At 35.4% G+C, this 24,720-nt stretch overlaps 1 protein-coding gene across 6 annotated transcripts in view; it reads left to right on the forward strand.

Moving 5' to 3' along the window:
- The window catches only part of VTI1A (vesicle transport through interaction with t-SNAREs 1A), a 456,166-nt gene that overhangs the window by 93,366 nt on the left and 338,080 nt on the right, over nucleotides 1–24,720 (forward strand). For 4 of the 6 annotated variants that reach the window (XM_053583706.1, XM_053583708.1, XM_053583709.1 and 1 more), the window contains exons 4-6: nucleotides 3,688–3,765; nucleotides 9,993–10,013; nucleotides 14,660–14,744. In XM_053583706.1, coding sequence (XP_053439681.1) covers nucleotides 3,688–3,765; nucleotides 9,993–10,013; nucleotides 14,660–14,744 — 184 coding nt within the window. The remainder of the gene's footprint in view (nucleotides 1–3,687; nucleotides 3,766–9,992; nucleotides 10,014–14,659; nucleotides 14,745–24,720) is intronic. The other 2 variants (XM_053583710.1, XM_053583705.1) reach the window with 1 other exon arrangement.

Below are 24,720 nucleotides of genomic sequence, written 5' to 3' on the forward strand. Positions count from 1 at the left end.
CCTAAGTGTGTAAATTAGGAGGAGTAAGCTTTACACAAACACAAAACTATAAGTCAGGAAGGCTCTTGTATTTAACCCTGCATATGCATTGGGGGAGGGGGGCAAATATGTCAGCTGAAGCTTTTCTACTCTTATGGCGCAGACTAGAAATTGCAGTAGATTACAAACTGCACCGAGCTTCTGTCTTCTCCAGAAGCCACATAGAAAGCACCAGTAGACAGTGGTAACTGACAACTAAGACTAAAAATGTTGACAATTTCTTGATTTGCCTGGTTAGCTTATGTATAGAAGTCATTAACTATTTATAAAATGCATTATGAATTGGGTTCCTTCAAACTGTAGCTGCATGTGTGACATTTCCAGCTCAAATTCCCATGTTTGCATTTGGCTAAAGTACAGATTTTATACAGTTGATAGTAAAGTGAAAATATTTAGTTAGGTTTATCAAGATATAATAGGTCTTTCAGTTTCATTAACTTTGAACCCTCCAAATTTAAAGTATTATGGTAGTACTCAATAACGTATCATGAGATTTTTTTTTTAAGTCCATAAAAGGAAACATAATTTATTGATGTTTTAGAGGAAAATTATCCATAAAACAATAAGAAATAAATAAATAAGCAGTTGGTCATTCAAAGGAATTTGCCTTTTTGGCTAGTCAGTTAGTTTAGGGATGTTCTTGTAAGCTAAATTATGGTGGATTACAATCAGCTTATTTGAAATTTCAAATCATAAAAAATACCCATGTTGGACATCAAAATATAATTCTTGATAAAACAATGTCTGTATTTGTTTTATTTTTATACAATGTCTGGATTTTTTTATTTTTATAAAATGAAACTCAAATAAGAAGCGTTCAGTTTTCAGCATTGTTGTGTCATTTTCATGAGGGACTATTTGGAGTATTTGAAATGAGTTGTCTTTTCATTCCTTAAGAGGAGAAGGAAGAGAAACCCTGTCAGACAACACTTTGTTAAGTTCAGCATATCATTTGCTTAATTATATCCAGAAAGCCACCCAAATGACCAGTTTTTGCCATCCCAATGGTAAAGAATGACATTTATGGGGACCACCCTTCAACTGTGGATAAATCCTTGGCTCTCCTGTTGCCGGGCACACACACTCTTAATTGCTGGTTTTTAAAAGCAGTGGATTCTAACCAAAACAAGATTAGATATTTAGGGACACACATTTGTAATTTTCTTTTTCTTTTGATGTAGAGTAAATAAAAAATAAGAATATGGTGTAATTGAATAATCTATGCCAATTTGTTGGTATTTTGGTGAAAAGGGGGGAAAGCAAAAACAATCTCCACGTGATATTCTTGCATACTGTGGAATGTTTTAGTCCCCCATAGTGATGAAATGAATAATTAAAAAGGCCGCTCTGATACCACAGCCTATTTAAAGGTTCTCATTTCCTTTAATGCTATAAAGTACTTTTGCTTAGCTAGTTTGAAACTACTGTAGTGGAATCTGCAAGTGAGCAAAAGAAAGCTTTGGCTTTATCTAAATATTATATTAAGGCCGTGAAGTGGACTGTCCTAATAATTTAGCATTCTTAAATATAATTCCGTATGAAGTCGGAATTAGCTAATTAATAGTAGCTTCAGTAAATACTGTAAGAGAAGCAGGCTTAATACATGTATATACTGTCTGTGATGGTAAGAAGTCTGGCCTGGTCACAAATGAATGAGTTAGGTCACTCCTGCATTGTCAGACGATCTGATACAGATGTCCTTACTTACTGACCTCAAGTTAACAACTTAACATCCTTCTCTTTGGGACATTCTTAGTTTTATTTATCTACTTATAGACTTCTTGCTTCTTGCAGTTGCCAAGATAAACATATGTCAAGGAAGTGGAGCTTAGAGTCGAGTCCCAGGGCCGGGACGGGATGCCGGTATCTCCTTAACACTGAGACATTTTGAAATGCTTGTGCCTTTTTCCTGGCACAATTTAGAGGGTAATGGAATGGGTCAGAAATTTTGTTCGGTAGAGAGAGCACTGCACAGTGAGTCAGACCCCAGGGTTCTATTCTCAGTTTAACCAAAGCTACATTGAGAATTACATGAGACTGATTTTTCTTTCTCTAAAAATCAAAGGGGTGTCTAGATTTATTTCTTCTTTATTTATACTCCATAAGCTTTGTTTGTTTGTTTGTTTGTTTTTTGTCTGGATTTGTCACAGACATAAGCCCTAAGTCTTCAATCATATGTAATGGACCAAATTTTCTCTTACATATCAACCTTGGGAAAATTGAGAAAATAGTCACTGATATAATTTTCTGTTTTGGGGTTCAGATATGGATCCAGCTGAGACAGGCTGCAACTTTAAAAATATTTAAAGTCTACTGTTGCTCTCGTCTAAGGTTCTTTTAAATTCTAATATAATATGATTTGAGTTTAAGGTGTTATGATTTTCTTTGTGGCCAAGCAATGTTACCCATTCACCAGTTGAAAAATCAAATTTAAAATCTTAGTGTTGACTTCTGATGATGAATTATGGATAGTCCTTTTAAACTACAGCAATTTTTCAGATCACAGTTGAACAGGTAGGAAGTTTTAAGTCCCAAACCCTAGACCCCAAGTAAGTCAGAGATTATCGGTTCCTAACTGCCGTTTTTTAATTAGCTGGTTTTGCTTAATTCAAAAACAGAAAAGCCAACAAAGTAACTTATGAACCTGAATTTATGTCTTACATAGTGATGCTAAAGTGGGGTCTAAGGCTCATGCTCCAGCTTCACAGCTAATTTTGTCTTTTAGCTTTTCCAAATGTGTGTACATTTACATAATTACATAACATTGCTTACAGCCATGTTCCTCTGACTTTACAGGTAAGGGTAGATTTCTCATAAAACAAAATTTCAGTGCGTGAAACATTGACTCATAGCCCACTTGTCTTTATTTACTGGGATTGTGAAAAGTTGACTCATAGCTTACTTGCCTGTATTTACTGGGACTGGGAAATGTCATGTGTTTTACCACAAACACACACAGTCTCTCTGTCTCTCTCTCTTTCTCTCTCTCTCTCTCTCTCTCTCTCCCTCTCACTTCTATTACTTTTCCTTTAGGCTATTATTTATAGAGAATCTGGAGACATTTAAATTATTGTCTGGACAGGGGATGGGCTTTTAAATTCCCTCTTTTTCTGGTTAGTAACATCACAATAATGAAAGAAGCACTAAACACTCCAGGATATTGTTAAAGATAGGATTATTATCCTAGGATTCGAGATTTTAAAAGACCTAAATTGTATAGGGCATTTCCTGCCATAATATTAAAAAAACAAAAACAAAAACTCGTATACTCCTGTTTTAAGTAACATCCGGGAGTTTTACAGATACATAGCTATATAGCTGTATTTCAGCTAAGTGGTCTTATTTATTCCATAAATGATGATATATGGAATAATATACAAGTTCTGATCCATTTATGAATATTAATAACATACTTACACAATGCAGCGTTTTCTTTCATTATTGGCATTTTTTAAACTTCTAATTTACATGTGAACTTCTCAAGTTCAGGAACTTTACACAACTTTGGTTTGCAGATTGTAGCCAATAGGTTTCCATTAGGGGGCTCTCGAGGTTTGAGATGATCAGCCTTGATACCAATAAAGCTCCGAAGCCTTCACTTTCTAATGTTCATCTTGCTCTCTCTCTCTCTTTTGTTTTGTTTTATAGAAAAGGTCACGGATCGCCTACAGTGACGAAGTGCGGAATGAGCTCCTAGGGGATGATGGGAATTCCTCAGAGAACCAGGTAGAATGCTAATCAGCAAGGCCCGGTGGGTGGCTGGAGGGTGAAGGAGGTCACTGGCGCACTGGGCTCTCAAGCTGCTCTTAACAGTATTAGCAGCAACTCATGTGGAAGCGATACTGTTTAATGCAAAGCTGGAGTCTTAATCAACTTCAAAATGTTTCTTGGAGATCTTACATTTAACCCTTTACCTTGTGATCGCTGTCTGCTATCTTTTAAAAAAATCTTTTCTTCTCCTTTCTTTATTATTTAGTACTTAAGGAATAACTTGAAATACACTGTTTGCAGACAAAGCCAAGGTCCTCACCTCAAACACATGTTAAAGGAATAAAAAAGTACATAATGCAGCTTTGATAATAATGCAGTATAATTAAATCAACACTTGGAGCAAAACAAATGAAAGTAAGCTTTCAAAATTCAACAGAGTAGCTCCATCTCCTATTGTGTAATGTCTTAGAAATACATTCACCCAAATGCAAATTGTTAAGCACCAGTACAGAACTTAGATACCCATATAGAGGACCTGCCTATGTCAAATAATGCTAATAATAATAGTGATGATGATGACGATGATGTCTTTGCAGTTTAAGATCTGCATAGGCGAAAAATAAGGTATAATTTCTTCTTAAAAGGGCCTTTGAACTTGGCTGTCAGTTCTCATTGGATCACACAGTAGTGTCATGAGTCTGTCTAATTAATGCCCCGCTTCTTTCCCTGAATTTATACTGTGGATTTCATTAATTCATGTAGACAATATATACAACTTTTTAAAAATGTTTTAAGAACACCAGTGTAGAAATGACTTAAAAAGTGTCCCAACCCTAGTGATTCATTTTCTTGAACACTTTTTAAGAAAATACATGATAGGGAACTTTGGAAGCAAGACTTGAACATGTCTCTTGTCACTTTGGCGAGTCCTGTAAAGGTCTCTACTCTGCCTAAATAAAATGAATAGAAGTCACTCACCGAGCAAAGCAAGATTTTAATAAGTGAAATGAAAATAGTGAAATGAAATATATTGATACACATTATACAAATCACATAATTGTTTTTACCATTTCAAATGCTCTATATTGTAAGTCTGTGTGTGCTGATACTATATCACTGTTTACTGTAAACTTTAATGGAGATGTTGCCTGTGTGATGAAGGCCCCCACCTACCCACCCCAAAATAGAGAAAAGAATCACTGAGCTTACTGTGTTTGTTTTTGGAAAGATCTCACCCCCCTCCACTATCTGGATATTATCAGCTTGAGTTCAGATTTGACTTAGGATTTCAGCTTCCCTGATTGAAATGTGAGAATAGCTAAAGGAAAAAAAAAAAAAATAGCACATCAAACATAAAAGGGTGATCTGAAAAAGGGGTTTTACTCATAATAGGTTAAATAATCTGAAGATGAGAAAAAATATTTTCTTCTTTTTTTAAAGTGAAATTTGGATTGCTCATATCTCTTGAATGAATGAATCATAATTTTATTTCCTATCTACTGCAAAAAAGTGCTAACTTTTTTGCAAAAAAGTGAATGGATAGTTCCTATGTTAGTTCTTTAAAAAGCTTTATTATATCTTTCCCTCATTTGAAACACCTGCGTAATGTAAGGAAATAGAAAGGAAGGGGGTGTTCCTGTCTAACTCAGCCTCCTTTATTATAATGAATGTTGTAGTTCTATGACAGGGATCCTTTTAAAAAAAAAAAAAATGTTCATGTCTCTTAATGGACATTATGTGCCTAAAACATTTGCCTTACATAGATGTAAGTATGATTTTTTTATGCCTAAAGAAAAATATTCCACCAAAATAGACTGAGTTCCTATTTTCTGAATCTTTCAAATTATATTCCTGTCACTTTAAAGTGATCATTCAGAGATTTCCCCTGGACTTGTATAAATCAAACTTAAAAATTCTGAAAGTGCTTGGAGAACCTGAAGTTTAGTTGTAAGGAGCTGTCACTTCAATAAATACAGTATGATAAATTATCGTCATGAGAATATATAACTGTTAGATGATTACTTGTGTGAACTTTTGAATGAAGTGTAAAAGTTCAAAGAGACCACAATTACCTTTTTGGATATTTTGTTACCAAATGTAGCAAAAATTTCCATTATCCCATGAAGTCATTAATTTTGTTTTGAAGGTTTTTTTCCTAATATAGGAATTAAAATCCCTCAAGCTAAAAAAAAAAAAAAAGAAAGAAACAACCAGGTATGGTCATTTGAGAATAACTTTTTATTCGGTATCAGTGTTCATTCAAATTATAGAATCAAAATAGGTCTTTGCTTAAAGAAAGAAAAGATTTTAAGTTGGCTTTTTATATTAAGTTTTATAGCTCAGTAGCTAAGAAGATTTTTTTATAGGTAGGATTATCTGTAATTTATATTTAAAAAGTTTGCTGCCCACAAATAAGTTTATTTTTAAGGGAATTGTTTATGAATGAATTTTCAGAACTTCTTGTCTATGTAATAATTATGGTAAACTTTGAATATACAGGTGTAAAACTCAGAGATGAACAGAATAGGAAAAAAATAGAAATGTTCATTTAATTAAAATTGGGATATATCTGTCAACTTAAAAATATAGATTAGAAAAGGGAAATAAAAAGAAATTGAAAGCAATGATTATACATAAAGTACTGGGTAGTTATTTTCAATGTAATGCACACATCCTCCCTATAGTAGCCTCTTTGTGAATATTTATAAAGAAGAATATATAACTATTATTTCTCATTCTGGTAATTTATATTGAAGTTTTTTAAAGTGTCTAAACCCTGATTGTTACTACATATAATCTACTAATTAAAAACAAAATATGTCATTTTACTTTTAGGTACATAAACATTTCTGCCATGATTAGAAATGTCAAAATTTCAAAAATTAAGAATTGTTCAAATGCATTTTTAATGCCCCTCATATAATACACATTTAATTTAATCCAAATTAATTACTTTGTATAAATTCATTTCTGTCATTTCTGATTCATATCCATTTCATTCAATCGAATGTAGTTTATCCTTGATTTACAAATAAGAGAGAAAATTACCTACTTTGCACATTCAAGTATTGTTGGGTTATCAGGTTTCTAGGGACTATTGTTTTGAGCTTTATCATTCTGTTCTTATAAAATATCATACTTGCCATTCCATGTGGCAACATTTTATTTCTTTGAGAGAGCCAAATTCTTAACCATGGTGGTGCTGTATTTAGAATGGAAACGTTAATAGTTAACTTGATTTCATTTCATGAAAACCATTCTCAAAAAAGGGGGAAGAAACAATACAATCATAAAGCCTTTCATAGTAGATTGTGCTAATAGGGCAAATGAAATGTCCCTAGTTCTAGTTTTGAACACTAAATAGCCTCTTAGTTTCCACATACAAAATTATGTTGATCAGTGACTTGGAGTAAACCCTAAATAGAATGTTCAAAAAAATGTATAAGGAGAAGGATATTCCCAAATATGCAGAAAGTTTTGTGGCAAGGCAATCTTTAGCAGATAATGATTGCTTAATTTTTTTAATACAAGGTTCTCTTAACTTCCGATTTGGGCTTGCTGTGCATAAAGTGTGTCAAACTTCAGCTGCAGACCAGGGGGTGAAGTCGGTCAATTTAATTCCCCAAGATCTAAAGAAGGTCGGTATCATTTCATATAGCCCTGGCGGAGCAGATCATTACCAGGCACAAATCTGTTCGTTACGTGCTGAGGGTTTATAGCAAAATAAATAGACTGTCATCATAAGTTCAGAAAATTGTGTGTTCGACCCACGATAATGTGTAAAGGACGTTTAATAGAGTTCAGCATTTATTCGTTATCTGTATGCGGACAGAGACGGCAGTGGCGTTATCAGCTCTAAAAAAAAAAAATTCGGTGGTTCTGGGGGTCACGTGACGCCCCGCACACACACAGGCTCGCGCAGGACCCTCACATGCTCTGCAGTGCAGGTTTGATTTTAGTCACAGCAGAAGGCTTAACCACAAGAGATTCCACTGGTTCAAACCAGCGTAAACCAGATTTTTTTCAGCCCACAAAGGAACAGATTACCTCTTGTATCAAATTCTGCATTGGGGGAAAAAAAAAATCTTTGTTTTAAAAAAGATGTTGATTATCATAACTCAACATGGTGGCATAGCACACTTTCATGTCGCCTGTGATGAAGCTAGTAACTCGCTAAAATATGAAATCACTACTTACAGTCTAGTCTAAGCATTGTTAATTTTTAAAAATAGACCATCTTTTGTTTACTTGAATGAATAACTCTGGGCCTGACCAAAAAAAAAAAAAGATAAAGATTAAAAACCCTCCCATTACCTAGCTTAGCTACAAATCCCATGGGGAGCTTGAATGCAGCCATGCAGCACAAACAAGATAGAACGTTTTTTGTTTGGAACCTATTGAAAAAACAAATGGGTAGCATTTTTAAACACTCATTGATTATGGCAGGGTGGCATGCCCCAAATGGTCTCTATTGCTGAAGAGTAGTTTTAAACTTTGGCCCTTCAAGTATCATAGTCAGCTGAAGAATGGTGCCCCCAGAAAGAAAAGATAGCTAGCCGATCAATTCCCAGATCGTCTCTTTCTGAGAATTAATGTTTGCCTTTTTCTCCCATGATGTTGGGATAGTAAAGAGAAAGATTCCGATATGTGATAGGCCAGGTATTTTAGCTGAGAATTTTGCTTCTTCTGGAGAAGAATCGCAACTTTCCCCATGAAAACGAGGAGATGCTTTACTTACAAGTAACTGGATGGTTGCTGAGTCTGTTAGTTAAAAATGTGACAGCGTCTTATCTATTTTGAAAGGACAATATTAAAAGTTTCATTTTCACCAAATACGCTATAAGACGTTATATCATAAATTCCGGTCCCTTTTATGAAAGATTCATAACAATTTTGAAATCTTATTCTTTTGTACTTGTAATACTTTTCATACAACAAATGAAGTAACAGAGTAAGCTGGAACACACACTGCCTTCCTTGAATTCGAGACAAAAACAGCATTAAGCATTGAGATATCCGGGCTCCAGTAAACACGATACTTTTAGAGAGACTTATAGTGAGCAATTCATGGCACGTTTTCCCCAAAGCAATAGTTTAATTTATTGGCCTGCATATGTCAAGTGTTATAACAGATGTTGCAGGTATTTTGATGTTTAAAAATTATCAGTTGTAGACCTGAATTGCTGAGGATGCAAATTTCAGTCCTAGAATGAGGTTTAGAGTCTGTTACAACCTAGACTTCAGTTTCTATTCATTGCAGAAACTATGGTCATCATCTCAATTATACAGTATTTGTGGTTTAGAATAGTGTCTTACACACATATGAAGTGAGCCAGATATATGATTTTATTGTTTTTTTTTTAGCTTCTGAAGAGTGGGAGTTCATTTTATCTGTTGTGTTTAAGGCAAATGGAAAAATGTTCTACATAGAAGAATTAAAATGTTATCATAAGAGAATTTACTAACAAAGAGTAGTTTTCAATTTACAAGATAAAAATTTAAAAATTAAAGGAACCATTCAAAAATTTAAATGAAAACATGGCACATGATTGCAACAAAACAAAATCTCAGAAATTAACTCTGATATACACATGAGTTTTAAGGATAGTGAAATATTTCTTAACACTAATACTTAACACTTAATACTAAATAAGTATTATCTATCCTTTATTCTCAATTAAAGTACCATTACCAAATGCAATACTGTTACTAGAGTGAGTGTAAATATGACTTTAATTAACATAATCGTTTGTTGTTTTAAATGCTTATTGGAACCAAAGCATAAGCTATTAATCATTTTCATTTGTAGGTAAAATCTGCAATCAGTTGTCAAGATTGCAAATAGAGAAACATCCTGAAAACTTGTATATACAAAAGCGCTTCAGTGGTACATTCTTAGAAGAGAGGAACAGTAAACTTGTTTTCTTTCTTTATAATATAGACTTCTATGAAGTCGTTCCCCTTTATTTCATGATGGTGTCTTAGATGTACTTTAAAAGAGAATTTCACACTATTCTCTTTGTTTAATGTGACAGTGTGAGAAAGTGATCTTTATTCGTTCAAAAAACTCTGCATGTAGTCTATGTTTAGGTTCTTTTAATGTGTTTGTCTGTGATTTTTAAATGCTAAACATGTAAACAGATAAATTGTCAATGTTAATTCTGTATCCTGTCACACAACTGATCTTTCTTTCCTGCCATTTCTTTCCTTTTTATCTTTTTTTTTGTGCATTCATGTTGCAGTTGATAAAATTACGTGAAGAGGTGAGTACTTCCTAGCTCCCTTTTTTTTTTTTTTAAAATTCTGCTTTTCCCTATAAAATTGAGTTACTAAATCTAAGTGGATTTTGGATTCATTTTTCCAGGGAGAACTACACATCGCAGAAGTATTGATTATATTGCTCAGAAATCTTCTCTGCTGACCATTAAAAAAAATAAAATACATCTCAACCAGTTTTATTATTGGGGTTGTGGTTCTTTGTTGGCATTGGGGAAAAGTTAATATTTTAAAGGCAAAAAAAGAAGAAGAATAAAGGAATATCTTAAAACTACATTCAGATATGGTTTTAGTGTAGTCTCTAACTTTAAGTTTGTTTTATTTGCCTTGCTTTCTCAAAGAAGTCAGTATGATTTCATTCTTTTCTGACCTTCTGATTTACTTTACTGTAAACTGTTCTTAAATAAAATTCTTTCCCTCACCAAAAATTGTTAGGTTCAGCTTAAGACACCGTGGATCTATTATCCCTTTGGGGAAACACACACATTTTATCAATGCCCTAGTATTCTGTGTTATTTTGTGTACTTAGATACTAAGTGTAGCCAAAGCTCTCGTCATTCTTAAACACTTCCCTTTCTGTAGGAAATAGCACCCAAGTTAGTTCTCATTTTTCTGAGTTTGCTAGTCTGTTTCATAGTGCAACTCTAGCCTTTTTATGGTTCAGCACATATTTATAACAATGTTTATAATTTTATCCCTATATCAATGAGAATTGCTGAATGATTCCATTTTTCTTTTAAACTAAGCCAAACATATCAAATATGTTTTGGTACTCTTTTGCAGGAATGGTTATCTTTTTTTATTTAGTGAGATTGGGTTTGTTATTTTTCTGTTAGGGCATAAAATAATGGCCCGTATTGCAATTGAAAAATCATCTACTTGCTGATAATAATTAGTGTACTAGGAATTATTTTTGAGTTTAGTTTGACTGCATTGATAGAGGTCTTACTAAATTTTTTTATTGATATGTCATTCTCTAAGGGACACAAAAGTTAATTTGGAGGCTTGTAGATAGTGGTTTTTAGCAACTTCTGTGATTTAAGATGCCTTAGTAAAAGTACTAATGGCATATAAAATGAATGGAAAAAATACACAAAACCCTCATCTTCCAAACTTTTTGTGTTTTTTATCTTCCCTGCATAGAAACCAGATGTATATATTAAGTGAATATAATCAATTACAGTTTTAATGTATAAGATTGCTCTTATACATCAGCATTATTTCTCTTCAAGATAGAATATCTGTTCGCTGTTTTTGTATATGCTCATGTTTAGGTGAAGAATCTGAATTTTCAGCTGATAATGGTATGAACAATACACTTGAAAACGTCTATTTTAAAAAATTACATGAAACCCTTGCCCTGAATTTAAGCAATGAATATGATAATAAAATCTGATGTGTTGTGAACCAACATTTTCAACAGAAGAGTTATTTGTATTGAGCCAAACTGTGTGGAGTTAGAAATCTTAATTCCAAAAGGTGAAAACATCACATCTGCATTTCTTTAAAAAAATGTTTTATTAGTATTTGATGGTTTAATTCTTTTGTTGTCTTTAATTCTTTTGTTTGAGCAGCTATTTCATCAGTTATGATTCTGGAATTCATGTTTCTGAAACTATTACCTGCAACAGAATTATAATCAGAAGAATTAGGTCACTCAACTAATAGAATAATATACTCAAATATTTCTTTTAACGGTCTTTGCTATGAATATGACACTGGTATTTGTGGAATAGGTTACAGTGATGATACTGAATGGTTTTCTACAGTTTGCTCAGAAGTGATTATTTCTCAGTCGGATTCTAATAGTAGTCACACAGTGAACATTACCCCATATTTCTTAACTGGCACCTGTGCTAAGGAGACAAGCACTCATCTGCTTCAAAATAGGATGTTTTGTTGTGTTTAGAAACAAAGTGTGCCCCATCCCTTCCTTGCGATGCTGTCTTGGGGCTCCATTCTGGACACGGGGCAGGCTTGGAGGCAGGTTGCAGAGCAGAGGAGCTGTTCTGGTGTTGGCTGTGCCGAGCTCTGTTTGAATCCTGCATCTCCAGCTCTCCACGTTGCACGGGCTCCTCACACAAGTTGAGCTCTGTCTGAAGCTCCGGCACAGCTTCACTTACCTGCTTTGAAAAGGGCTGAGGAGAGGGTGAGAGAATGAATTTGGGATGGAGTGTGGGGGCAAGTTGAAAGCGTCAGCTGCCACTATAGTGTGTTTCCTTTCATTTACAAAGACCAGGGCAATGTACAACTAAGGGAACAATGTAAATAGCGCAGCTGTTACAAGAACTTGATTTTAGTTTGACTTAAGTGAAGAGGTTCCAAAATACAAAGTGAAATCCTGCTGGAAAGCTGCTGGTAAACTGATAGTTCTCCTGTGTGCAGATTTACTCTGATAACGCTGAGCTGTCCTGGAGAAGAGTGACTCGCATTAGTCAGTTTTTCTCATATATATAGAGAGATATATTTTTTAAAGTTCATAGCCGTGGAATCCCCCAGATTGTTCTACATTTAAATGTTTCATTTCCTGCCTTATATGTTATTATATAAGTAGGATGTCCATTTCTAGTCCAATCTTTGTTTTTCTCTTTTAGTCTATAGTAACTAAACATTTTCTTCTAATTTGGAGGTTTCATCCAATATGAAAATGAACCAGAAATCTTTGTACCCTTATTTTGAATTAAAATTCACGTTTACTCTTGATTTCACAGATCTGATTGATATCTTTTTTAGAGAGTTGCCAGTTTGAAATTAAGTCCTTTGTTAAACAATTTTTCAGGGAAGGGAAGAGCAATCTTTACTCCCAGAACCTGCATGTAAGGAGAATTGGGAGTAAGAAAGCTATTTTTGACAAGCCTCAGTTAAAGAGTTTAATTTTATCTAAAAATAGTCATCATTGCCAAACACATAGAGCTCCCTTTTCTTTTTCTCAATTACAGCCTTCAGTGATTTTGCTTGTTCATAATATAAGAAGCTTTCCTTCCTTCCTCTGATTTATTTATTTAGTTTTTTTTTTTTTTTTTGGCCGAGGGAGGGGCAATTTTTTTCTTAATTTCTCTACTATGTATTAGACGACTCTATTAATTATTATAGACTGTTGTTGCAGCTTCCTGACCTTCACATCAAGTCCTATCTCTCTGTTCTAAATGCACTGTTTTAATGATTCTTTCCCCCCCAACCCTTCCCCCCAAAAAAAATTTCAAGGAAAGCTTTGATGTGGCTTTAGCTGCCTCCAACGTCTGGCCGCATCTCAGATGTGTCACCTGTGCCGGGAGGGAATAAGGAAATCACGTTTTGAATGGTAATGATAACATACTAATCACTTCCTTTCTTTGAAGATGGAAGCGAGATATTCTGTCAGCATCCCTGGCTGCTGGAGCTTGGAGGCACTGGTCTAGGTGTATTAGCTTAAGTGTGCATGTCAATACAGCTTGCATCTCCAGGATCCATGGGGGCTCATTAGAGCAAGGTAGATCGTTTCACTCGACAGCCACTCAGATAATATGTGTGGCACCTCCTTTTTTATTATTATTAGAAAGCATTGCTCCGATTTTAAATGACATCTGTCAACAACACAAAGTTGTAGGAGTTGTGGTTGTGATTTCTTTCTTTCTTTTTGACCAGATACAAAAACTGATTTGAGAGGGGAAGGTACTGACAAATACAAATACATGTCCGCATGTACGCACACGAATATGTATATATATACATTCATATATTTCTAAGTATCTAGGCATGCATAGATCTATACATATATGCATGTATTTTTATCCATTCACAGCCATGATTGGCATATAAATCTGTTTGGCAACCTGAATAGATCTGGTATATAATCATTATGATTAAATAAAAAAAGTCTCAGTGTAGAAAAGAAAGTTTAGAAGCTGACAATTTGGGGAGAGTTCTCTGATTTCCCCATCAGATATAATATAAAAAGTTGTATCTAATTATTATAATTTTAGTTCACAGTCTGAAATGCTGTGTGTTCACAAATCAACGTCAGTCTACATGGTGCCGTATATTTGGGAATAAATCCACAATTTTTTACATCTGCATAAGTGGAGAAACATGTGTTTCTTGTTCCTTGGTGTCGCCCCTAGTTGTCTAAAACTAGAAGTGCTACTGAGTATTCTGTTTTAGTAGCATATGTTGTTCTATATGGCATCTTACTGCACATCCAAAATTGAGGCGCATTCTATGACAAATAAAGTTTCTGCTTAAAAATTACTGCCTGCAGGAATCAAAGGAACAAATGGGTTTTTGAAATGATTGCATTTTATAAAAAATAAATACAAATAGGGATCATAGATCTATGCAAGTATCTTATACCTCTGTGCTGAAAGAGAAAGATCCACTTGGCTCTGGGCTTTGTTATTAGAGTAAGATACATCGTGGTCACACACAACATGAGTCTTCTTTTAAAACAAAACAGTGGATGGCCCATACACGATTGATTGGAAATATGTCCATTGTAGTGATTTCTATAATGAAAAATTTGCTAAAAATTAACTGTAGTGGGTTGTGAGACTCCCCTCCCTCAAATATTAGGACATATGAAGGCATTATTTTTTTTTAAAGCGAAAAAAGAACATTGTAGACGACTGTCTGATTTTTCCCCCTTTTTCTTTTACAGAGGGCACATCTGCTCGATAACACAGAGAGGCTGGAAAGGTCATCTCGGAGACTAGAGGCTGGATACCAAATAGCAGTGGAAACCGGTAAGAATTCTGAGAGTGAGCAAATTGTCTTGCTTATGCACAGCAGTCTTCACAACACATGACATTTCAGGGAAACTTCAAAGGAGTAGCAGAGACAGCAGCCCGAGATGTGGTTTACATATTGGGGAGACAATTGGGAGCTTATTTGCGCTTATCTTTTTTCAAGTTAAAAGGCATGACATCTACTGAAAACAGTTCCTGAGGTTTAAAAGTATACATCTGAAAAGAGATGGAATACTTTGTCTAAATTCTACATTTGTCTTAATATGCAGTTACATGTTGTCAGTTTACCCACCCGCAATGATTGCTAGCACATGGTGCCGCCTCCAGTTGTTTGCTCCTTTGCCTTTTATTCACATATGTAAAAATTAACATTTTAATCAATCTAAATCATGTGAATTGGGGACAAAGCAATAACAATACCTAGTTTACTTTGCTTATTTTTTCTGGTGTTTGAAATGATTCCTGATGATCCGGTTTTGTTTTTTAAAATCATGAACAGAGCCTGTAATCAGATGTGAAAATAAAAGTCTTGGCAAGCCTCAAGGCTGATTCTCATGATAATCTTATTAGCGTTAGTTACTACTGTTCAGACTTTTGGTGTGAATTAACAGTAGTTATTAATTTCAAGAAACACATTCCTAATTTGATTTCTAAAATTGTCAACTTTTAAATGGACAAGCTTTTTATCATAAATGTTTCATGCAGTGACTATTTTTTTCACATGGTAAATACCTATTAACACCTAATAGTCATCCAGTTTCTTATAATTTACCTAATCTTTTGTTTTGTCAAGAATAGAATATAAATAATCTACTTTGGGCAAGAGTTATGCAAAATACACAATCTATAAACCATAAAAATAAGTGATCAACAATATTTCCATTAATTTTTAACAATTTAGTGTCCTAAAAATGTTTCTTTTGGAAGACCATGTATAATGAAAGTGATTCTAAATAACTTGCTTTATGAATGGCCAGTGTCTTTTTTATTTTGGGTTTATGGCCATCCTGTGTTAGCTGGACGATATGGTAAATCCTAATTCTATGGAATAGGAAAAAAATCTAGCAACACTGGCATTATACTAATGGTGAAAAAACGGAAGAAAACCACAAACTTTTCCAGGTTTTTGAATGTGGATAATTCTTCTTTCTGAGGTTATCAATAGACTGGCTTTCTGGCCTTACTGGAATAAAAGCGACCTTTTGTGTGTTCTTGTTTTTGAGTTCACCATTGGCTTGGGTTCTAGCTCTTCTTTTTGTGATCTAGAGCAAATTCATAACCTCTCTGAGTCTCAGTTTCTTCCTTAATAAAAGAGAAATAATATTATCCATCTTGGAATATTCATAAGAAATAATGAGATATGTTAAAATTTTTTATATATCATAAAACACACATACAAATATAACATTATTATGAATGTATAGTCATTGATGGTATATCTCATGGAAAAGAATTTTTCATTGTGATTAAAACTTATAAATATTAAAGGATTAGGAAATAAATTGTATTACTTTGACAATAAATTGTATTACTTTTACATGTTCCTTGGGGAACATGGCACTGTGTCTGTTGAGTATGACCATCATTAAAAGGACCTTCCTGAACATTGGTGAGCCACTTTCCATGAGAGACTGCTTTGAATTTTGGGGTATTTGCTGTAACACTGATTATAGGGCTTAAGTGGCTGATTGGGCTCCATTGTTGGGTGTCTTTTTCTCTTTCACTGTATTATTCACATAGCTCCCTTCCAGTGCTGAGGGAGGCCATCAAAAAAGATTACAGATACCAGAAGACCATGCAGTGATTAGGTAGGATTTATTCCTTTTGGTAGGTACTAAAATATAACATCCTCATCAAACTGACAACACAGCCAACATAGAAAATGTCAATTTAAGAGTGTCCCACAAACTGACCTTGGACTCCTTGGACTGTTTAGTAAAATATAAGGGTAGGTTGATTATGAAGTGCTATAAAAGTAGGTGTTTATTTGTCGTATCAGCCTTATGAACTCCTTGCAGAGTATAGAACCAAGTCTGGAAGGAATAAGAACAGGGCTCAGTGATGCCTAGACAGGAGCCATTCTGCTTGTTTATTTCCTTGGATGAGTTTGAACATGGAGTGACAAGGCAGGGAGGAGGCATTTTTCTTCCCCTTGCTTCTTACTAAATGAGTGTGGAAGGAATGCACTGGGATGGGCACCCTGTTTCTTCTGTATTTCCCCCAGCCTGGTCGTGCCTACTCAGTCCACAGCTCTGCGTTTGATTGTGATGTACGATTAGGCTGCTCATCATTTTGTTATAGTAACAGCATCTCTCAAAAGGAAAAACTCACACACTTACAGGTTTCTTCTTATTAAAAACTATGAAATGTAAGGAGGAAAAGATGTGGAAGAGCTAGTATGACTTTTGAAATAGCACAAAGAAGTGGGTTCAAAGTATTGGTCTGAGAACTAGTTCTAGGCCACAGTAGTTTTTATCAGTTCACTGCAAAATGGAGTAGGAAGTAGAATGTCATGACTTTGTATAAGGCATATTTTATTAATTTACACGACTACACTTCTAAGGTGATGTTTTTCCTATTTGGGGATGATAAAAGACAGGGTAGTTTTATGATATGATAGAAATAGTAGGTAGAAATTACATATTTTTTTCCTTAGAAAAATAACAATATTTGGCAACCCCATTTTAAACCCTTTGAAAGTTTACTTGACCACAAAATTAGGAATTATTGCCTGATGTCTTAAATTGGAGAAGGAGGGGAAAATCTCATTATCTGGCCCTGTCATTAATCAGCTGTGTGACTCTGAGAAATCACTTAACTTTTCTGCATATGTTCTTGTACTTGCAGAATGGAAACTGTCACCAGATTCTATCCCACAAGCTTGTTATGAAGTAAAATAAGGTTGTATATATTCAAGTGTTTAGAAATTAAAGAGAGCTCTGTAAAAGTCATCATTTTTGTAAGTTACCATCAGCAAAAGTGTTTAACTTTCAAAATTATTGATGAAGATTTCAACAAAAATCTATAAACTTTTCTATTCATTAACTTTATGACCCTAGTTGACAAATATTATAAAAGAAAGTTAGATAAAGAATAGAATAGAATGCATATTGTTTTGGTCACTAGTATCTTCCTAAGCAAAAATGAAATTCATCCTCTAGAATTCTTGAATAGTAATTTTTGACATTTTAAAATTATTTTGTCAAGTAGGCAGTTACTATTTCTTCAAGAAGAACTACTCATCAGGGGGACACGTGTCCAGAATGTGTGTGAGAAAAAGTACATGATTATTTCTAAGTGTCATTTACGCCCTGATATGCATGGATCGTACCAATTAAGATTCTTTCATGGATCTTTCCTATTTGAGAAAAGTGATGAGGTTACAAGTTAATTGACTGAACACCATGCTGGTTGCACAAGCGATTGGCTCAATTGAGTTTGGTATCTCTTCAAAGTGTTTGTCCTAGAATCTGTGAATACAAAGCAGCTTTCTTTTCTCAGTTACTATTAATAGTTGTGACTTTTAGCTGTGGATGCATTTTGTTGGAGGTCAGGGAATTAAAACTCAGGGTGATCTACCCTTTATTCTGAAATTATGATTCTTTTTTTTTTTTCTCTGAAGTAAATATCCCAAAGTTACAATGGAAAAACTAATAGAAGTTATAATGATTAATAAAGGAATAGGCTGAAAGAGAAATTATACAACAGCAGAAGTGCGAGGTTCATTCTCTCTTTTTAATATTTGAGCAGGTAGTTTGGTACCCTCCTGACGGTCCCACCCTGTACTCTAGATGTGACCAGTGTGCCTGGCAGTGCATCTCTGGAACCATGAGAGTTTGTCTACAAGATGTGTAGCCTCACATCTTTGAGTAGTGATCTGTACCATTTACTGAACTTGCTTCCGCCATCCCTGGACACCAAGCCTTATGAGTAAGCACCATTCCTCTCAGTAGTCACCACTGGCCCCCCAGCCCTGCTTTCTTCTTTGGCTGTTGATCTCTCTGCAACTGGGTACCATACTCATTTCTGTCAGTCTTGCTATGGTGAAGAAGAGGTTCTCTGTCCTTCACGCAGGGCCCTGCGTGGGCTAGTGACTGAACATACGGAGAACTGATAACAGTGTTTATTAAATACTTAAAATAGGTCACATATTATTTTCATTACTCTGTATTCATTATCTCTTAAATCCTCACTGCAACCCTATGCAATAATTATTATTTTTTCATTTTACAGATGAAAAACCAAGGTACAGAGAAATTAAGTAATTTATCCATGCTCATAAACCTAGGAAATGTAATAGTACAGTGAGGCCATCTGATTCCATATCCTTAGCTAATAGTCCACTCTAAAATATGAATGGATTTCACATATCTGGATTTTCCAAAGTGATCTGTTGTAGTCCAAATATGTCATGTTCTCACATCTATTAATTTCCTTTTCACAGAATGTATTCAAAAACTAACTTTTAATGCAACATGCGTTCTGCTGAGAATCCAGTAGTGAATAAGACAGCTAAGGTGCCTGTTTCTAGGCAGATTATATTACTGGGAGAAAGGGATAGGCAGGGTGAAAGAGACATTTTTTAATTAATAAATTAATAGACAAGACCATTTCACACAGTGAAATTAAAGAGGGACTGAACAAGACTCTGCATCATAGCAAGTCTCCATCTCAAAAACCAAACAAAAAAAAAAGTAACTGATGAGTAAGTCTACCTTAGGTTGTCTAGTCAAGAAAGACGTCCCAGAGAAGGGTCCTGTATGCTAAGTCTTAAATGGTACCAAGATGCCATCAATAAGAAAACCTGGGGCACACGATTCCAGGAAGAGCAAGCACAGGGAATGGGAAGGGATTGGAATGATGGAGCAACAGAAGGAGACCAAGACGGCTGGAGTGAAGTGAGCAGGGGGGAGCAGGACATGATTAGGTCAGGGTCAGGTGGGACACAGGGGGCATGGGGACATGGGACGTGAGGAGGAACCTGGATTTTATTCTAAGTAAGCTGTAAGGTCATTGGAGGACTTTTAGCTGGCAAGCGGCCGGATCTAAATGGTGTAGAACAGGGATTATAGGGGTGGGAGGACAGAGGAGTAGAAATAAGGAGACAGGTTAAGAAGTTTATTAGAGTCATTCAAGATTTGGTCCCTTTACCAGTTGACATTACTGATGGAGGGATCTGATTGTGAAAATGCAAGAGAAATTATAAGCCATTTTAAGACATTTAGGAATAAAGAGTTTATAATTTATCATCAATTCCTTTTTTTTTCTTTTTTTTTTTATTGTTGGGGATTCATTGAGGGTACAATAAGCCAGGTTACATTGATTGCAATTGTTAGGTAAAGTCTCTCTTGCAATCATGTCTTGCCCCCATAAAGTGTGACACACACCAAGGCCCCACCCCCTCCCTCCGTCCCTCTTTCTGCTTCCCCCCCCATAACCTTAATTGTCATTAATTGTCCTCATATCAAAATTGAGTACATAGGATTCATGCTTCTCCATTCTTATGATGCTTTACTAAGAATAATGTCTTCCACTTCCATCCAGGTTAATACGAAGGATGAAAAGTCTCCATTTTTTTTAATGGCTAAATAGTATTCCATGGTATACATATACCACAGCTTGCTAATCCATTCCTGGGTTGGTGGGCATTTAGGCTCTTTCCACATTTTGGCGATTGTAAATTGAGCTGCAATAAACAGTCTAGTACAAGTGTCCTTATGATAAAAGGATTTTTTTCCTTCTGGGTAGATGCCCAGTAATGGGATTGCAGGATCAAATGGCAGGTCTAGCTTGAGTGCTTTGAGGTTTCTGAATACTTCCTTCCAGAAAGGTTGTACTAGTTTGCAGTCCCACCAGCAGTGTAAAAGTGTTCCCTTCTCTCCACATCCACGCCAGCATCTGCAGTTTTGAGGTTTTGTGATGTGGGCCATTCTCACTGGGGTTAGATGATATCTCAGGGTTGTTTTGATTTGCATTTCTCTAATATATAGAGATGATGAACACTTTTTCATGTGTTTGTTAGCCATTCGTCTGTCATCTTTAGAGAAAGTTCTATTCATGTCTCTTGCCCATTGATATAAGGGATTGTTGGCTTTTTTGATGTGCATTAATTTGAGTTCTCTATAGATCCTAGTTATCAAGCTTTTGTCTGATTGAAAATATGCAAATATCCTTTCCCATTGTGTAGGTTGTCTCTTTGCTTTGGTTATTGTCTCCTTAGCTGTACGGAAGCTTTTCAGTTTAATGAAGTCCCATTTGTTTATTTTTGTTGTTGTTGCAATTGCCATGGCAGTCTTCTTTATGAAGTCTTTCCCCAGGCCAATATCTTCCAGTGTTTTTCCTATGCTTTCTTGGAGGATTTTTATTGTTTCATGCCTTAAATTTAAGTCCTTCATCCATCTTGAATCAATTTTTGTGAGTGGGGAAAGGTGTGGGTCCAGTTTTAGTCTTTTACATGTAGACATCCAGTTCTCCCAACACCATTTATTGAATAGGGAGTCTTTCCCCCAAGGTATGTTCTTGTTTGGTTTATCGAAGATTAGGTGGTTGTAAGATGTTAGTTTCATTTCTTGGTTTTCAATTCGATTCCAAGTGCCTATGTCTCTGTTTTTGTGCCAGTACCATGCTATCTTGACCACTATGGCTTTGTAGTACAGACTAAAATCTGGTATGCTGATGCCCCCAGCTTTATTTTTATTACTAAGAACTGCCTTAGCTATACGGGGTTTTTTCCGGTTCCATACAAAATGCAGAATCATTTTTTCCAAATCTTGAAAGTACGATGTTGGTATTTTGATAGGAATGGCATTGAATAGGTAGATTGCTTTGGGAAGTATAGACATTTTAACAATGTTGATTCTTCCGGTCCATGAGCATGGTATGTTCTTCCATTTGTTAATATCCGCTGCTATTTCCTTTCTGAGGACTTCATAGTTTTCTTCATAGAGGTCCTTCACCTCCCTCGTTAGGTATATTCCTAGGTATTTCATTTTCTTTGAAACTATGGTGAAGGGAGTTGTGTCCTTGATTAGCTTCTCATCTTGACTGTTATTGGTGTATACAAAGGCTACTGACTTGTGGACATTGATTTTATATCCTGAAACATTACTGTATTTTTTGATGACTTCTAGGAGTCTTGTGGTTGAGTCTTTGGGGTTCTCTAAGTATAAGATCATGTCGTCAGCAAAGAGGGAGAGTTTGACCTCCTCTGCTCCCATTTGGATTCCCTTTATTTCCTTGTCTTGCCTAATTGTATTGGCTAGAACTTCCAGCACTATGTTGAATAGTAAAAGTGACAGAGGACAACCTTGTCTGGTTCCAGTTCTAAGAGGAAAGGCTTTCAGTTTTACTCCATTCAGTAAAATATTGGCTGTGGGTTTGTCATAGATAGCTTCAATCAGTTTTAGAAATGTGCCATCTATGCCTATACTCTTCAGTGTTCTAATTAGAAAAGGATGCTGGATTTTATCAAATGCTTTTTCTGCATCTATTGAGAGGATCATGTGATCTTTATTTTTGCCTCTGTTAATATGGTGGATAACGTTTATGGACTTGCGTATGTTAAACCAGCCTTGCATCCCTGGGATGAAGCCTACTTGATCATGATGAATGACTTTTTTGATGATAAGCTGTAATCTATTGGCTAGGATTTTGTTGAGAATTTTTGCATCTACATTCATGAGTGAGATTGGTCTGAAATTCTCCTTTTTCTTTGGGTCTTTTCCTGGTTTTGGTATCAGGTTGATGTTTGCTTCATAGAATGTGTTGGGGAGGATTCCTTCTTCCTCAATTTTTTGGAATAATTTCTGCAGTACAGGAATAAGCTCTTCCTTGAAGGTTTGATAGAATTCTGGTGTGAAGCCATCTGGACCAGGGCATTTTTTGGTTGGAAGATATTTTATTGTTTCTTTGATCTCAGTGCTTGAAATTGCTCTGTTCAGGAGCTCTATTTCTTCCTGGCTGAGTCTAGGGAGAGGGTGTGATTCCAAATATTGATCCATTTCCTTCACATTGTCAAATTTCTGGGCATAGAGTTTCTGGTAGTATTCAGAGATGATCTCTTGTATCTCTGTGGGATCAGTTGTTATTTCCCCTTTATCATTTCTGATTGAGGTTACTAGGGATTCTACTTTTCTGTTCCTCGTTAGTCTGGCCAATGGTTTATCTATTTAATTTATTTTTTCAAAAAACCAACTCCTTGTTTCATTAATTTTCTGAATGATTCTTTTGTTTTCAATTTCATTGATCTCTGATTTGATTTTGGATATTTCTTTTCTTCTACTGAGTTTAGGCTTAGATTGTTCTTCTTTTTCCAATTCCATAAGATCTCTTGTGAGATTGTTGATGCGCTTTCTTTCTGTTTTTCGAATGTATGCATCTAAAGCGATGAATTTTCCTCTCAAAACTGCTTTTGCAGTATCCCACAGGTTTTGGTAGCTTGTGTCTTCATTGTTGTTATGCTCAAGGAAGTTAATGATTTCCTGTTTTATTTCTTCCTGCACCCATCTGTTATTCAACAAAATATTGTTTAATTTCCATGCCTTTGGGTGGGGTCGAGCGTTTTTGTTAGAGTTGAGTTCCACCTTTAGTGCCTTATGGTCTGAGAAGATACAAGGTAAAATTTCAATTCTTTTGATTCTGTTGATATTTGTTTTGTGTCCCAGGATATGATCAATTTTGGAGAACGTTCCATGGGGTGATGAGAAGAATGTATCATCTTTATCTTTGGTGTGGAGTGTTCTATATGCGTCTATCAAGCACAGTTGTTCTAGGGTCTCATTTAAATGTCTTTAAATTTGTTTAATTTCTGTTTAGAGGATCTGTCCAGCTCTGTAAGAGGAGTGTTAAAGTCCCCTGTTATTATGGTATTATCAGATATCATATTGCTCAGACTGAGTAAGGTCTGTTTCAAGAATCTGGGAGCATTTAAATTGGGTGCATAAATATTTAGAATTGAAATGTCTTCTTGTTGTATTTTTCCCTTGACCAATATTAAGTGACCATCTTTGTCTTTTTTGACTTTAGTTGCTTTAAATCCACATGTATCTGAAAATAAGATTGCAACTCCTCTTTTCTTCTGGATGCCATTTTCCTGAAAAATTGTCTTCCAACCCTTGACTCAGAGCTTTAATTTGTCTTTTGAAGCTAGGTGTGTTTCTTGCAGACAGCAAATGGATGGCTTGTGTTTTTTAATCCAGTCAGCCAATCTATGTCTCTTCAGTGGGGAATTCAAGCCATTAACATTTATTGAGATAATTGATAAGTGTGGTAGTATTCTATTCGTCTTATTTTGTGAGAGTCCATTGCTTAGTTTTATCTTTTGCATCAGTGTGGAGGTTAGGTTCTGTCCTTTAATTGCTGAGTTCTTACTTTGCTGCTGATCCATTGTGGTGATCAGTGTGCAGAACAGGTTGAAGTATTTTCTGTAGAGCTGGTCTTGTTGTGGCGAATTTCCTCAATGTTTGTATATCCGTAAATGATTTGTTTTCTCCGTCAATTTTGAAGCTTAGCTTAGCAGGGTACTGAATTCTGGGCTGGAAATTGTTCTGTTTAAGTAGATTAAAGGTAGATGACCATTGTCTTCTTGCTTGGAAAGTTTCATTAGAGAAGTCTGCGGTCACTCTGATGGATTTGCCCCTGTAGGTCAACTGGTGCTTACTCCTGGCAGCTTGCAGAATCTTTTCTTTTGTCTTGATTTTGGGCAGGTTCATCATAATGTGTCTTGGAGAAGCTCGGTTAGAATTGAGGTGACCTGGGGTCCGATATCCCTCTGAAAGCAGTGTGTCAGAATCTTTGGTGATGTTTGGGAAATTTTCTTTTATAATATTCTCTAGCATGGCTTCCATTCCTCTGGGGCATTCTTCTTCCCCTTCTGGGATTCCTATAACTCGTATGTTGGAACGCTTCATAAAGTCCCATAATTCTGACAGTGAACGTTCTGCTTTCTCTCTCTTCTTTTCTGCCTCTTTTACTA

Source organism: Nycticebus coucang, chromosome 3, assembly GCF_027406575.1.
Source record: "Nycticebus coucang isolate mNycCou1 chromosome 3, mNycCou1.pri, whole genome shotgun sequence".
In the NCBI taxonomy this organism is placed as follows: Eukaryota; Metazoa; Chordata; class Mammalia; order Primates; family Lorisidae; genus Nycticebus; species Nycticebus coucang.